The 17,737-nt window shown below is 38.4% G+C and overlaps 1 protein-coding gene across 1 annotated transcript in view; it reads left to right on the forward strand.

Moving 5' to 3' along the window:
- NOTCH2 (notch receptor 2) overlaps positions 1–17,737 on the forward strand; it is a 178,105-nt gene that overhangs the window by 129,535 nt on the left and 30,833 nt on the right. The window contains exons 13-15 of the mRNA XM_040230917.1: positions 4,438–4,630; positions 5,979–6,124; positions 7,694–7,807. Coding sequence (XP_040086851.1) covers positions 4,438–4,630; positions 5,979–6,124; positions 7,694–7,807 — 453 coding nt within the window. The remainder of the gene's footprint in view (positions 1–4,437; positions 4,631–5,978; positions 6,125–7,693; positions 7,808–17,737) is intronic.

Consider the following 17,737-nt stretch of genomic DNA (forward strand, 5'->3'; position numbering starts at 1 on the left):
TTTTCAAGTCAGTTGCTGAAAATATCAGAGGCAACTGTGTTATATGCTCATGACCCATAAATATAAGGTGTTTTAGTCTTGCCTTTATTTAATACTGTTAACTTTTTACAATTTTAATAACAGCTTGAACAGATTTAAGGGAATATTTTTTCAGACAAAATTCTCTGTTCTCCACAGACCACTTTATACTTACTGATTGAATAGGAAAAGTAAGAAATCATGTGTCACTTCAGTAGACTACTTTTCAGTAGTATAAACTACTTTTTCAGTTTCACATTCATGTCCATTATTTTGCTGACTTCTCAGAACAGTCCATAAAAGTAGATAGGTTGTAAATGAAACCAAAAGCACAAGTAACAAAAACTAAAATGAACTTCTGAGGGGCAAAAAAACAATATGTTGAAAAGCTAACCTACAGAGATGGATGAAAATATATGTAAAATGTGTGTCTAACAAAAAGTTAATATCCATACAACTCAATAGTAAAGAAGCAAATAATTCAATTAAAAATTGGACAAATAACAAATTAAGTACAGTGACAGATGTTAACTAGACTTATTGTAGTGATCATTTTTCAGTATATACAAATATCACATCATTATGCTGTACACCTGAAATTAATAATGTTACATGTCAATTATACAACCTACTCCAGTATTCTTGCCTTGAGAATTCCATGGACAGAGGAGCCTGGAAGGCTACAGTCCATGGGGTGGCAAAGAGTCGGACACAACTGAGCGACTAACACTTTAAAAATGAAAACACGTTAGTTAGGAGTTGGAAACCCAATTTTAGAAAATATTACTGGAAAATTCCCAATAATTTCCAGATATAAGATACTGGTAATGTTCACTCTAGTTCTCAGAGCTACATGATTTAACCACATTCTGATTATATTGTTAGGCCGTAAATCATTATTTATATTTTGAAATCCAGTATCAACTGAAACAGGTAAAGTTTTACAAGCTTTACAATCTATGATGAGTAGCTAGCAATATAGCTAATCCTCATCACAGTATCATTATGCAGCTGTATAAAATCACCAAATTCAATGAAAAAATAATAGATTCGAGGTTTGCAACCTCGTCTTTCTTTCAGTCTCTTACGGGATTTTCTAATCAGAAGTAAAGTGAATAAATATTTATAAATTATAAATTTATAAATGTTGAACACACAGTTGTTTTTGGTTCTCCAGCCATTAGTGAAGGCACACTGCTAAGCACAGAGGAGTACTGGGTTATGGGGAAAGTGGTAGACAGTGAGCTCATGCCTTTAAAAGGATTTAAGGTATGATCAGGAACCCAGACTGCGTACATCGGAAGATGACTAAAGACTAGGGAAGTAGTTAAAAGCAAGGTATACACATTCAGAAAAGTATAAGCGATGAAGGAAAACAAATGTTTAGAATCAGGGGGAAAATGGGCAAAGGACATTCTTTTTCCAAAGAAGACATATAGATGGCCAACAGGTACAGGAAAAGATACTCAGCATCACTAATCATTGGGAAAATGAAAATCAAAACCATAGTGAAATATCACGTCACACCTGAAAGATTGGTTGTTATAAAAAAGATGAGATAACAAATGTTTGTGAGGGTGTGGGAAAAGGGGAACTCTCATGCATTGTTGATCTGAATGTAAAATGTTACAGTTATTAGGGAAAACAATATGGCAGTTGTCAAAAAATTAAAAATTGAACTACCATAAGGTCCAGGAATTCTACAGTTGTGTATCTAAAGGAATTGAAATCAATATTTCAAGAGGAGTTTGCATTTGCACACACCCATGTTCATAGCAGCATTATTCACAATAGTCAAGATATCAGAACAACCAGAGTGTCCATCAAATGGATGAATGAGAGTAAAGGATACCTTGTATGTATACCATGGAATATAATTCAGCCATGAGAGAAGGGGAAATCCTGACATTTGTGATGACATGAAAGGAACTTGAGGACATTAAGTGAGATAAATCAGGCAGTGAAAGACAAATACTGTATGGTATCACTTAATGCAGAATATTAAAAAGCCAAACTCATGAAAGTAGAGAGTAGAATGGTGTCTATCAGGGTCTAGGCTGGGAGGGTAGGGGATTGGGGAGATATTGTTTAAAGGTACAAATTTACAACTACTAGATAAGTAAATTCTGATTGAATGCATAGCATAGTGATTATAGTCAGCAATACTGCATTATAAACTTTCAAATTGCTGAGAGAGTAGATCTTAATTGTTTTTACCACAAAAAGAAGTGATGGTTATGTGACATGATAGAAGTGTTAACTAACTGCGGAGGTAATCATATTGCAATATATAAAATATATCAAACCAACACATCATATACCTTAAACTTACACAATGTTATATGTCAATCATGTCTTAATTTTAAAATTAACAAAAAAACTTAGGGAATTTTTATTATCCTCATTTAACAAATAAGGCAACTGAAAGAGCTTAATGTGTCCATGGTCTTTAGCTAGTGAGTCTCACTGTTAGGACTGCGAGTTCCCAGAAGGCAGGCACCTCCCTAATTGTCTTTTTAGCCAGCATTTTCTAAAACTGTGTAGCACTCAGGGAGCACTTAGAAAATATTGCTGAATGAATGACCAGCACTCATACATGGAACCTCTGAAATCCAACACTAGACTCTGGAGTCTGCACTGTACCATGCTTCCATTCATTAAATACTAATTTGTTAGGCATCTACCTACACGATTAGAAACATTGGCTAATTTCTCATTCAGTAGTTACTGAGCCCAACAAGGTACATAGTCTTGTGCTGGGAGTTCATGAAATGCTAGGATTTCCGATGCTACTTAAAGGATGAGAATTTGCTAGTGAAGCAGCTGCAGCTCACCAGGTAGACTACACACAGAGGCACTTAACCCTCTCAGCTAAAGATGACTTGAAAATGGATTCTGCTGAGAGCTTTAAAAGCAAGTAAAGAAACTGTGAGGAGTGTGATTTCAGAGAATATTTCTCCCAAGAAAAGACAGAATTGAAAAAGCTTTTTCATCTCATTCTCCACGGGATTTCAGACAGAGGATAGTGCTGTAGTTGAAGACTTGTGGCTCTTATCTCGGTGCCAGTGGCAAACATCTAAAAAAAAATCAGAAGTTGAAGCTAGAAAGTAGTATTGTAGAATTGGTTATTAATAAAATACTTAAAAGGAAAACAGCAACTACTATCAGATTATGGGTTTTTTACCACACGAACCACCAATAATGGTTTAGAGAGTAGCAGAGAGTGAAAAAATGTTAATACCCATACTTTAAAAGGGTGTGTATCTATTTCATTTGGAATTTCCTGTTCTAATTGTAGGGTTACTCTTTCTTAAATAAAAATGCCTGGTTTTATGTGAATCAGAAAATTGTATTCTTTGAAATTTATAATTCCTTCATAGTAGTTGCTTGTCACCACTCATTTACAGAATTATGGGTTATTTTAAAATTTTATATCATTTTGGAATATATAGTTAAATCTCATTTATTCAAAACTTAACAAAGCAAAACTCATATGTAACTGGCATACTTTATTCCACTTTATAGCAGACATCTTTTCAAAGTCCAATCTTGGGTATGTTTTAGAGGAAGAACATATTCATTTCAATTTCATATATTCTGAACATTTACATTATAACTTGATGAAATAATAATTGTCTACATCAGAATTTCTCAAAATGTAGTATCTGAAACACCTACATTATTTGAAATGTTACTTTGAAGCAGTAAGGATCTTCTTTAAAAACAAGTACTTTTAGCAATCCTTGCACATTAAAATTTAAGAACTACTGATCTATATTGAGAGACCCTGAATTGTTTTCTCAATGATCAGAGAACAATAAAATTACATTTAGGTTTCTCTTCTTCCTGAGCCAGAAAATAGATTACTACAATTACAAAAGTTAAAACAAATGGCTTTTCTTTTTAAGCAACTTAATCCTTAATAGTGATTCAGTGTTAATCACTGAATATTCCTGTTAATTGAGATTTACCATATATAGAAATGCAAAAGATTGACTAACTCTTACGAGAATGAAGGCAGTAAACCAGCTGACAACAGTGATAAGAAAAGCTTGAGAGTTCTCCGAACAGCAGGAAGAGGAGCAGCCAACTTTGATCGCATTTGATGTTCTCTTTTTGAATATTTGATGTAAAGTTTCCCCGTTTCTAAACTGGAGTGAAGAAACACATGTCGAAACACTACAACACCGTTCCAGTATTTTGTTAACTTTGTTAAATTATCAAAGTACAATGCTCTCTGCTCCTTCCTTGCATGGCACTAAGTGCTCTTGGATGTCTTATTCCTTAAGTCTTGACATTTGGTGCCCACAGCATTTTATAGCCTAGGCAGGTAAAGGTATCTGCACAGTAGATCTCATGGTCCTGGGTCTATTCCCTAAGCATTTTGGATATGACAGACACTGTCCCCCTTCTCTACAGGGCAGAGATGTAACATTGACATTGATGAGTGTGCCTCCAATCCCTGTCGCAAGGGTGCAACGTGCATCAATGATGTGAATGGTTTCCGCTGTATCTGCCCTGAGGGGCCCCACCATCCCAGCTGCTACTCACAGGTGAACGAGTGCCTGAGCAATCCCTGTGTCCATGGAAACTGTACTGGGGGCCTCACTGGGTGAGTAGCTGTTGTGTGTTCATCATTTCTTATTGACCCGTGTCGAGCCAGTTGAGTTTTAGTACTGGCCATACCCTGTAGCAGTTAGTCAGGACTTGAGCTGAGACTAGGCTGAAGAGGTCGGTAATCCATATCATAGTCTTCCAAGTCACCACTTCTTCCCTGCCTTCCATGACTGAGTAGATGGAAAGTAAGGAGGAATGTTTCATTCCTCATGTGGGTAGTCAGCACATGGGAGGAGTCCAGGGTTATTTTCTGAGTCTTTAGTTGTTGTGCTTTTAGTACTAACTGCAAGATTGCGTTCTGAGGGATATTCTGTTTGACTTAACCTCCTGCTCAAGGAAAACCCAACTCTGTTTCATAATGATGCCAGTGGGTACCACTGAAGTAGAGCTGGTCTCAGCTAGCTAGAGTCTTGGCCCTGATGAAGTGTTCACAGCTGGCAAGCCCCTGAGAGTTGTGTAATGTGTTGGCAAGTAATTTTCTAGAATCACAGAGTGTGACGTTTGGTTCCATGAGATAGTCCTGTGCTCTTGCTATGCTTGCCAGAGGACGGGACTTTGGCCAAGACTTAGCATTTGCCATGCTTACAACAGGTGAAAGAATGAAGAGTACATTTAGAGGTAAATGGGAAATTAAGTGATTTCTAAGCTGAATTAACTCAGTATTCCTGTTTCAGAGTATAGCGGCCTTCAAAGCATCCTAACCCATTTACTTTTTTTAAAAAAGAATCGCCAGACAAGGAGGCTGTTATCTCCCGATATTACATTCTAAGTGCTAATGGTGTCCAAATTGTGAACAACATGCAGACATTTCAGATACCTTCATTTTTGTTTCATTTCCTGCTCAGCACCCTTGGTGCTTTCTGGGGGCAGGGTTGCAGGTCAGAACAAACCATGTCTCAGAAGTCAGATGTTCCAGGAGCTCTTTGAGGTCACTTAGAGTCTCTGATACTACCCTGCTTTCTGAGTATCTGTTTTACACCAGAAACAAGTGATCTAAGGTTTCTTTACATTTATTTAGCAGAAAAGAAACTGCAAATTTATCAATGTCAATGTGTCTTTCAGATTGTCCCAATCTGTTGTACTCACCACTCTTTACATATGAAAGCCCACTATACTTAATTTTTCCAGCATTTTTGTGGGCCAGGAAGCTGTGTTTACAGAATACTCCAGATGGGCCCACATGATTCACAAGGTAACCCAAGTGTAGGTTTGAAGAAGAACAGAAATGAGCTTAGCCCACCCAGGAGCTCCTTGATCCTTCATTTCTTCAGAATTTTGCATTTCAACTGTGACTTAATTGTACATTCATACCACAACTGTAACTTATTTCTGTCTTCTTTCAGATACAAGTGCCTCTGTGATGCAGGCTGGGTTGGCATCAACTGTGAAGTGGACAAAAATGAATGTCTTTCTAATCCATGCCAGAACGGGGGAACTTGTGACAATCTGGTGAATGGATACAGGTGTACTTGCAAGAAGGGCTTTAAAGGTGATGCAGAAGTGCATGTTTTTATGTCCTTTTTCTGCCTTTTTGTTGGTACATACAGCTTGACTCACTTCTTTCTTTCCCCTTTTCCTACTCATTCCTACTCATTAAGCAACCTTCATTTGAGCACTTATTATTTATAGGGCAGTTGGAGAATAAAAACATAAATTTAAACATGGATTCTATTTTCAGACTAGCAGAGAGGTGAGCTCTTGAAACTACCGTTTAAGGTGAGCAACTAGAGCTCCACTCATACAACTTTGGACATTTTAATTAGGTATTCTAATTGTAAGCTCCAGTGTAGGCTTGATTCTGTGATAATTCAAAAGAGATATTGGTAGAATGAAAATCTTGTTTTACTGTAATTGTAGCAATAATATCATGGGAGAATCCATGTATTTAAAACCTTTCCAACAAGTTCTATTAAACATTGAGATATTCTTAGATGATACATAGTCACCTATGACCTTCTGGAAAAATGCATTGTAGTGAGTATTGTGTAAAATCACTTTTTGAGTTGTCTCTGTTGTATTTCTCCTGTCACTTTTTTCTTTAACCCTTGAGAGAGAAACCTGTGTGTAAATCATGCATATTTGTACTCCTTGATCCATATAGTCATTTATTTCACAACTCAAAGTTGTGCCACGCTACTGTGATAGGTCAGTATATTTCAGTGTCACTTTATTTGATAACTTCACATTTTTCTAAGATCATATTTTAGTCATTAACTTTTTGACATTCAGATATATATTATCTGTAAAGAAACTTACAGATTTAAAAGCATTTTTATTCCTTTGTCTCTTTGAGACTTGCTGATTGACAAAATAAATATCAAAATAGTTCACAATCATATGTCTAGTGATTAACAGAGTACAGTTTGAACTCAGACCTCTGTACTCTTAGACCATTATTTTCTTTTTATACATGGCTATAGTTCCTCAGTTTTAAGACTCTGTGTCAGGCCCTATTGCAGGTATAAAGGTGGTGGCATTTGGTAATATCCTGTCCCCATGAATGCTTCCTTACTTTTCTCTTTTTTCATAGTGGGAGTAGATTTTGTGTCTTGGATCAGGGGGAAAAGCTTTGTGACTTCCGAAAACACCACCACATTGATGGTAGATACTGTGCATTTGAAAAAGTGGGCATAACTCAAGAAGCTTTGATTAACTGTTCAAATATTTTATCCCTTGATAATTTCTAGCCTTTTTTAAGCCCTGACCAGATACTTTGTATAGAAGCCTCTATTTAGATATAGCAATAGCTTTTTACCCTAGTGAACTTCTTGGTCCATTATAGAGAAATTACTTGTATTTGGACATTCATTAAACTTTCAAGCTATTAGAATATATTGTTCTTCTGTTCATTTTTTGATTAAGCAGTTTTACTGACTGACTGCATGTCGGGGACTTTACACTGGAATGAATGAACAGGTGTTTCAGTGGCTTGAAGAAATTAACGCAGTTTCTGAGGCGTTTAATGTTTACCCCTGAGAGCATTGCTTAGTAATTGAGATATTGAGGAGGCTAACAGAAAGTTTCACTGTCTTTGATTTTCCCCCCTTTTTGTGTACAGGCTATAACTGCCAGGTGAATATTGATGAATGTGCTTCGAATCCATGTCTGAACCAAGGAACCTGCTTTGATGACGTAAGCGGTTATACTTGCCACTGTGTGCTGCCCTACACAGGTGAGTCCTGGGGTCCAGGGGCTGGAAGGGATGCTCGGTCTTGTCTTGTCGTTCCAAACCTCGGAGTCTCAGAGATGGGGTCTGTGGGGCCAGTGATGCTGCCTTGAGGAATCACTCCCTGATCACCTTTCCTGCCCTCGCTGTCTAGGTCGTCCACTCTGAGAAAACACTGTGGCCTCTCTAGATGCACGTGGTGGGGATACTTGTTTGCCTTTATTTTTTAGGGTTTGAAAAAAATTGTTTAATTATACTTGTCTTGAATTGATACATAGCTGATGGTTTAGTCATTATCTGAATGGACTGTATGGCCTGTCCTCTTGGTCTTTGTTTTGCCAACACAACAGTTACCACTTATCGGTCCTTTACTAAATGCCAGACACTTTATATATTTTGGAGTATTTGCTCCAGTGCTCACAGTAATTCTATAGAGTAGAGGTTCCTATTCCTGTCACCATTTTGTACATGAGGAAGCTGAGGCAAAGAGAGGTTACTTGCTGAAGGTCACATCGGTAAGTAGTAAATCTAGGATTTGTCCCTGAGTCTTTGAATCCAAAGCTTGTCCTCTTAACTGTCATTCCTCTCCTCACATTGATTGCCACTGCGTCCTCTGCAGAGAGGCACTGCCCCTTGGATGGCGATCACACACAGAAGACATGGATGTAACTTCATTTCGTATCAGGTGACTTTGTTTCAGGTGGTGTTACAGGAGTGTGCTTGGACGTTTCTCTGTATTCTCCCGCCTCATTACTGCCGTCTTGGGACTGGTTTTGTTCGTGTGGCTCGCTCGCCTCATGTCATTCATTTAATGGCTTTGCATGTTTCTCCAATGCCGTGCATGCAGGCAGGAGCATGGCGGAGCTCTTACTCCCTGGAGTCTTGGCCTGTTGATAGTAGCTGTTGCGAGTGACTCTAGGCTGTTTAGAGTGGCCGGATGCATGACTCTCTTTCCTGAAAGACTTGATACTACATTGCTGTCTTTGTCACCTCTTTAGAAGGAACACTCATGCAGACAAACTGCATTTAGCCATCCTGACTGAAAAAATCATAGTTACTGGAGATCCATAGCTATCCCCAGACAGTCTAAATAATGTCATTCCATAGCAATAGCAGTCACATTTGTTGGAACCGAGCAGATCATGTCATTTACAACCATAAAGACTGAGAATTGATGGTAGTAGGGAGATATAAGCAGGTGTCATTATGCTTTGACACATTATAGGCTTATCTGAATGTGACTAAGGTACATAGCTCATTGGGAGAATATTTGCCTTCTTGCTATTCAACACTGTAAGAATATCTGACTATATGCTGGATGTTGGTTTTTCTACATATTAGGATCTTATTAAAAAGAATTTACCATGTGTGACCTCTGGGAAATTATATTAGATATTACAGATTAAAATTTCAATGCTGAGTGCCGTTAAGGGTTCTGAGTGTCATTGAATTTGGCCAGCATGAAGGGAGCTAAGCAATGGTGCCTTTCCTTGTGAACCACTGTTCTGACCAGACACATTAAGAACTTGTTAGGGGAACTTCCCTGGTGATCCAGTGGTTAAAACTTCATATTCCAGTGCAGCAGAAACAGGCTTGATCCCTGGTTGGGAGCTAAGATCCCACTGCCTCATGGCCAAAAAGCCAAAACATAAAACAAAAGCAATTTTGTGACAAATTCAATAAAGACTTTTAAAATGGTCCACATTGGACTTCCCTGGTGGTCCAGCAGTTAAGAATCTATTTGCCAACGTCGGGGACACGAGTTTGATCCTTGGTCCAGGAAAATCTCACATGCCTCGAGGCAACTAAGCCCGTATGCCGCAACTTCTAAAGCCCATACACATAGAGCCCGTGCCCCCCAACAGGAGAAGCCCTGCAATGAAAAGCCTACTAATTGCAACTAGAGAGTAGCCCCTACTTGCCACAAGGCCCATGTGCAGCAACAAAGACCAGTGCACCCAAAAATAAATTAATTCTAAAAACGGTCCTGGGACTTCCCAGGTGGTGCCAGTGGTAAAGAACTCGCCTGCCAGTGCAGGAGACATAAGAAACACAGGTTTGATCCCTGCATGGAGAAGATCCCTGAAGAAGGGAAAGGCAGCCCATTCCAGTATTCTTTCCTGGAGAATCCCATGAACAGAGGAGCCTGGTGGGCTACAGCCCATGGAGTTGCAAAGAGTTGGACACAACTGAAGCGGCTTAGCAGCCGCACAAAAAATGGTCCACATCAAAAAGAACCTTTTGAGAAAAGAAAAAGTGGTTAGAGACATTGATGAAAATTTGTGGTAATATTTTTTTCTTTTTGAATGCAAAGTTTTAAGATAAAATTTTAAATTGAGTTAATTGTAACTTGACCTTATTTATTTTGTTGCAACATTGTATTAGTTTCAGGTGTACACTATAGTGATTCAAATATTTAAAGATTATACTCCATTTAAAGTTACTGTGAAATAATAGCTGTATTCCCTGTTCTGTATCCATGTGGATTATTTATTTTATGCCTAGTAGTTTCTCTCTCTTAATCCCCCACCTCTACCTTGACCCTCCCCCTTCCTTCTCCCGCTAGTAACCACGGTTTGTTCTCTATACCTGTGAAGCTGTTTCTATTTTATTATATTCATTTGTCTTTTTTAGACTCCACAGATAAGTAATAACATACAGTATTTGTCTTTTCTGTCTGACTTGTTTCACTAATCATAATACCCTCTAAGTCCATCCATGATGCAGATGGCCAGGAAAATCTCACATGCCTCGAGGCAACTAAGCCTGAATTTCATTCTTTTTTATTTCTGAGTAATATTCTTGTGTGTATGTGTGTGTGTGTGAGAGAGAGAGAGAGTCACAAATCACATCTTTATCCCTTCATTTGTTGATGGATACTTAGGTTGCTTCCATAGCTTGGCTATTACAAATAACCTAATGCTGATTTGAATGGACTTCCCTGGTGGCTCAGACGGTAAAGTGTCTGTCTACAATGCGGGAGACCCGGGTTCGATCCCTGGGTTGGGAAGATCCCCTGGAGAAGGAAATGGCAATCCACTCCAGGACTATTGCCTGGAAAATCCATTGAGATGCATATATCTTTTTGAATTAGTGTTTTCATTTTCTTCAGATGTATACCAAGGAGTGCAATTGCTGGATCATATTTTAGTTCTGTTTTTAGCTTGAGTGACAGTTCACTGTGATGGCTGTACTAGTTTACATTCCAACCAATAGCATCAAGAGTTTCCTTTTCTTCACATCTATACCAGCATGCTTTATTTGTATACTTTTTTGATGATAGACATTCTGACAATTGTGAGTTGTAATTTGACTTCCAAAACAACTTAATCTCCCTTTTTAAAAAAGTTTTTATTGGAATATAGTTGATTTACAATGTGTTAGTTTGAGGTGTACAGCAAAGTGAACTCTTTGTTTGTTTTTGAACTCTTTTTTTAGATTCTTTTTCCATATAAACCATTATAGATTATTGAATAGAATTTCCTGTGCTATATAATAGGTCCTTATACAGTAGTGTGTAGTCTCTAATTCATCCCTCCCCTCCCCTTGGTAACCATAGGGTTGATTTCTACATCTGTAACTCTATTTCTGTTTTGTAACTAAGTTTATTTGTAAGCTTTTTTAGATGCTAGCTATAAGTGATACCATGTGGTATTTGTCTTTGTCTGACTTATTTCACTCTGTACAACAATCTCTAGGTCCATCTATGTTGCTGCAAATGGCAAATGGCTTTATTTCATGCATCTTTAAGGCTGAATAATATTCCACTGCATATATATACCACATCTTTTTTATCCATTCCTCTGTTGATGGGCATTTAAGTTGCTTCAGTGTTTTGGCTATTACAAATACTGATGCGATAAACACTGGGGTACATGTATCTTTTAGAATTATGATTTTCTATGGTTATATGCCCACGAGTGAAATTGCTGGATCATATGGTAGCTCTGTTTTTACTTTTTTAAGGAACCTCCATATTGTTCTCAATAGTGGCTGTACCATCTTACATTCTCACCAACAGTGTTGGAGTGTTCCATTTCTCCATACCCTCTCCAGCATTTATTGTTTGTAGATTTTTTGATGATAGCCTTTCTGACAGGTGTGAGGTGATGCCGCATTATAGTTTTGATTTGTATTTCTCTAATAATTAGTGACGTTGAGCATCTTCCGATGTGCTTTTTTAGCCATCTATATGTCTTTAGAGAAATGTCTCTTTAGATCCTCTGCCCATTTTTTGATTGCAGTGGGATTTTTTTTTCTTTTTTTGATTGAGATGCATAAAGCTGTTTGTATATTTTAGAAATTTGCCCTTGTCAGTTGCTTCATTTGACAATATTTTTTCCCATTATGAGGGTTGTCTTTTCATTTTGTTTACTGCTTTCCTTTGCTGTGCAAAAGCTTTTAGGTTTAATTACACCCCATTTGTTTTTGCTTTCAGTTTCATTACTCTGGGAAAGTGAAAGTGAAAGTCACTCAATCGTGTCCGACTTTTTGCGACCCCATGGACTGTATAGTATAGTCCATGGAATTCTCCAGGCCAGAATACTGGAGTGGGTAGCCTTTCTCTTCTTCAGGGGATCTTCCCAACCCAGGGATGGAACCCAGGTCTCCCACATTACAGGTGGATTCTTTACCAGCTGAGCCATAAGGGAAACCCAAGAATACTGGAGTGGGTAGCCTATTCCTTCTCCAGTGGATCTTCCTGACCCAGGAATTGAACCAGGGTCTCCTGCATTGCAGGCGGATTCTTTACCAACTGAGCTATCAGGGAAGCCTTACTCTAGGAGGCGGATCAAAAAAATCTTGCTGTGATTTGTGTCAAAGAGTGTTCTTCCTGTGTTTTCCTCTAAAAGTTTTATAGTATCCGGCCTTACACTTAGGTCTTTAATCCATGTTGAGTTTATTTTTATGTATAATGCTGGGAGTGTTCTAATTTCATTTGTTTACATATAGCTGTCTAGATTTCGCAGCACCACGTATTGACGAGACTGTCTTTTCTCCATTGTATATTCTTGCCTCCTTTGTCATAGATTTGGTGACAGTAGTGTGTGGGTTTATTTCTGGGCTTTCTATCCTGTTCCATTGATCTATATTTCTGGTTTTGTGCCAGTACCATACTGTTTTGATAACTGTAGCTTTGTAGTATAATCTGAAGTCAGGGAACCTGATTCCTCCAGTTCCATTTTTCATTCTCAAGATTGCTTTGGCTATTTGTGGTGTTTTGTGTTTCCATGCAAATTGTAAATTTTTTGGTTCTAATTCTGTGAAAAATGCCATGGGTAATTTGATAGGGATTGCATTGAATTTGTTGATTGCCTTGGGTAAAATAGTAATTTCCCAGTCGAAGAACATGGTATATCTCTCCATCTGTTTGTGTCATCTTTGATTCCTTTTAACAATATTTATAGTTTTCTGCATACAAGTCTTTTGCCTCCTTAGATAGGTTTATTCCTAGGTACTTTATTCTTTCTAATATAATGGTAGATGGGATTGTTTCCTTGATAATGTTTCTGAGCTTTCTTGTTAGTGTCTAGAAATACATAATTCTGTGTATTAATTTTGTATCCTGTAACTTTACCAGATACATTGATGAGCTATAATAGTTTTCTGATAGTGTCTTTAGGGTTTCTTTATGTATCATATCATGTTACCTGCAAACAGTGACAGTTTTACTTCTTTTTTTTTTTTTTTTTTAGTTTTGGTTCCTTTTATTTCTTCTCTGATTGCTATGGCTAGAACTTCCAAAACTATGTTGAATAAAAATGGTGAGAGGACATCCTTGTCTTATTCCTGATTTTAGAGGAGATGCTTTCAGTTTTTCACCATTGAGAATGATTTTTGCTGTGGGTTTGGTGTATATGGCTTTTATTATGTTGAGGTGGATTCCTGTTATGCCCACTTTCTGGAGAGTTTTTGTCAAAGGAATGTTGAATTTTGTCAGAAGCTTTTTCTGCAGCTATTGAGATAATCTTATGGCTTTTATTCTTCAATTTGTTGATGTGGCGTATCACGTTGATTTGCAGATATTGAAAAATCCTTGCATCCCTGGGATAAATCCCATCTGGTCCTGGAGTTTTGTTTGTTGAAAGATTTTTAATCACAGTTTCAATTTCAGTTCTTGTGATTGGTCTGTTTATATTTTCTGTTTCTCCTTGGTTCATTCTTGGAAGTTTGCTCCTTTTTATGAATTTATGCCTTTGTTTTAGGTTGTTCATTTTATTGGTGTATAGTTTCTTATAGTAGTCTTTTATGATCCTTTGCATTTCTGTGGTGTTCGTTGTAACTTCTTTTTTTTTCGTTTCTGTTTTATTGATTTGAGTCCTCTTTTTTCTTGGTGACTCTGACTAAAGGTTTATCAATTTTGTTTATCTTCGCAGAGAGCCAGCTTTTAGTTTCATTGATTTTTGCTGTTGTTTTCCTTGTCTCTATTTCATTTGTTTTTTGTCTGATCTTTATGATTTCTTTCCTTCTACTTACTTGGGAGTTTATCTGTTCTTTTTTCTCTAGTTACTTTGTGTTGTGTTTGGAAAAGATGCTGGATATTATTTCTGTTTTTTTAAATATACTGAGGTTTGATTTGTGACCGAAGTTGCTATCTATCCTGGAGAATGTTCCCTGTGCACTTGAGAAGAAAGTGTGTTCTGCTGCTTTTAGATGGAATGTCCTATAAATATCAATTAAGTCTATCTGGTCCAATGTGCCATTTAAGGCTTATGTTTACTTATTAATTTTCTATTTGGATGATCTGTCCATTGGTATAATGGGTGTTACAGTTCCCCACCATTATTGTGTTACTGTCAATTTCTGCTTTTGTGGCTGTTAGCATTTGCTTTGTATACTGAAGTGCTCCTATGTTGGGTGCCTATATATTTGCAATTGTTATATCATCTCGGATTGATCCCTTAATCATTATGTAGTGTCCTTCCTTGTCTTTTTTAACAGTCTTTATTTACAGACTGTTTTGTCTGATATAAGATTGCTACTGTAGCTTTCTTTTGATTTGCATTTGCATGTAATATCTTTCTTCATCCCATTACTTTTATTCTGTGTGTGTCCTTAAGTCTGAAGTGGGTCTCTTATAGACAGCATATATGTGGGTCTTGTTTTTGGCTGCCATTCAGCCAGTCTGTGGCTTTTGGTTGAAGCATTTAATCCATTTACATAAATATTGATATGTATATTCCTATTGCCATTTTTTAAATTTGAGGGGTGTTTTTTTAGGTCCTTTTTTTCACTTTCCTCTTTTGTTCTCTTCACTTGTGTTTCCTGCCTAGAGAATTAATTTCCCTTAGTATTCGTTGTAAAGCTGGTTTGGTAGTGCTGAATTCTCTTAGTTTTTGCTTGTCTGTAAAGCTTTTGAGTCTCTGTCAAATTGGAATGAGAACCTTGCTGGGTATTCTTGATTGTAGGTTTTTTCCCTTTTGTCACTTTAAATATATCATGCCACTCCCTTCTGGCCTGCAGAATTTTTGCTCAAAAAATCAGCTTATGGGGATGGGGATTCCCTTATATGTTATTTGTTGTTTTTCCCTTGTTGCTTTAAATACTTTTTATTTGTATTTAATTTTTGTTAGTTTGATTAATGTGTGTCTTGGCATGTTTCTCTTTGGGTTTATCCTCTATGGGACTGTCTGTGCTTCCTGGACTTAGGTGACCACTTTCTTTCTCATTTTAGGGAAGATTTCAACTCTAATCTCTTCAAATATTTTCTCAGGTTCTTTCTCTTTTTCTTCTTTTTAGACCCCTATAATTTAAATATTGGTGCATTTAATATTTTCCCAGAGGTCTCTGAGACGGTCTGCATTTCTTTTTAAAAAAATATTATGTATTTCATATTGACATTTTTGGTCCACACCCTGCAGCATGCAGGATCCTGGTTTCCGAAGCAGAGATTGGATCTTTGGCCCCCTGCAGTGGAAGTGTGGAGTCTTAACCCTGGGCTGCCAGGAAAGTCCCTGTCCTCATTTCTTTTCATTCTTTTTCTTTGCTCTGTTTCACCACAGAGATTTCCACCGTCCTGTCTTCCAGGTCACTTATCCCTTCTTCTGCCTCAGCTCTTCTGCTGGTGACTCCTTCTAGAGTATTTTTCATCTCAGTTCTTGTGTTCATCTCTATTTGTGTGTTCATTAGTTCTCCCAGGTCTTTGTTGAACATTTCTTGTATCTTCTCGATCTGTGCCTCCATTCTTTTTCTGAGATGCTTGGATCATCTTTACTATCATTATTCTGGCTTCTTTTTCAGGTAGATTGCCTAATTCCTCTTTATTTAGTTGTTCTTTTAGATTTTTATTTTGCTCTTCCATCTGCTAGATGTTTCTTTGTCTTTTCATTTTGTCAGACTGACTGTGTTTGTGGTCTCTTTTCTGCAGGTAGCAGGATCATAATTCCTCTTGCTTCTGGTGTCTGCCCCCCAATGGGTTAGGTTGGTCCCGAAGCTTGTGCTGTTATCCCCTTGAAAGGGAGTTTGATTGATGCTGTGACTAGAGCCTGCACTGGATATTGAGCAGGGCCTCCCCTTGCTCTGTGGTTGTCACTGCCCTGTTAGAGACAGGATCTGCTCTCTATTTGTTGGAGTAGAAGCCCCTAGATCTGTTTCTTAGCTGTGTTTCTGATTTGTGATATGAGGATTGGAGCATTTCCACTGGAGAGAAACCACTGAGTATTCTTTCTCTGGGGCTGTTCACCTGTGAATGTGCTCTGTTGTGTCCCTTTTTGCCTGTTGTATGGGCTCACAAAGCACAGTATTCTTGGCACTGCACTCTGCCCAGGTAGGAGGGTGCTGGGTAGGGATTGGAACATGGGTACCCTTCAGGTGGCGATAGGGGTGAGCTGGTCACATGGTTTGAGGAGAGGAGCAGAGGAGGCAGTGACAGGGACGTGCAAGCCAGCTCCAGTAGGAGCCCTCCCTAGCGCTCTGTAGGCAGGGGTTGGGATATGAGGAGAGAGCCTACAATGGCAACCCCACCCCTTGTGCATTACTCAACAATGCAGCTTCATTTCTGTGGTTGTCCAGGCTTCCTCCACAAGCATTCTCAGTTGCAGAGTTCTGCAACCCCAGCCTCTCAAGTTGTCTCCTCATAGCCATGTTTTGCCAAAAGTTAAAATTTCACCTTAGGTTCAAAACATTTGTTAACAAAAGAAACCACTCGTTATACATAAATAAATAATTTCAGTAACTAATAGAGAATTACCTATCTTACTTTTAACAAACAATCATTAAAAGAAAAGAAAAGTAGAACAGTAAAGAAAAGTAACAGTCCATATATCACCAAATTGGGTTTTGACTGATATCCAGACTCAAACAGTGCTGGGAAGTCCTGTGTGACAGCAGTCTGGAGCCCCAGTTGGGAAAAGGTCTCAGGCAGCGCATCTGCTCCATAGGTGAGACTTCAGAATTGTAGGTTGGGGGTTCCTGCTTTTAATCCCAGGCCACAAACTGATATTGTCATCAGTCTGAGAGCAGATTGCAGCTCTGGTTTAATCTTTTTTTTTTACAGTGCCATTTGTTTTGTCTTGTAAATCTTGGAATGTTATTAAGTCCCTGGTATGGTTGGCCAGACCTCCTCCAGGGGCTCAACAATTCCAGGATCTGCCCCCTTCTCATCTATGGCGCCATGCAACTTGCACTCACCACAGGAAGGTAGTCCAGGCAGGTCAGAAGCAAGGTCAGAAGCCTGCTCTGCTTTCTTTGTCTCTCAAGCCTGAACAAGACAAGACTACTTCCATTTAATTTCCCTAACAAACCAACAGCAGGCCCCTCCCCAGATCTGCTCTCCAAACCACACGTTCCAGCACCCAGCATCCATGCTCACTGGCAAACACCTGTCTCAGGCTGGGGCATGCAGGGCCGTGGCACGGACCATCTGTGTAGGTCTCACTCTGTCCTGCCTGTCACAGACCAGTTACTGGACTATCCTCTGAACCCCCAAGGCTCCCC

Source organism: Oryx dammah, unplaced genomic scaffold (assembly GCF_014754425.2).
Source record: "Oryx dammah isolate SB20612 unplaced genomic scaffold, SCBI_Odam_1.1 HiC_scaffold_28, whole genome shotgun sequence".
In the NCBI taxonomy this organism is placed as follows: Eukaryota; Metazoa; Chordata; class Mammalia; order Artiodactyla; family Bovidae; genus Oryx; species Oryx dammah.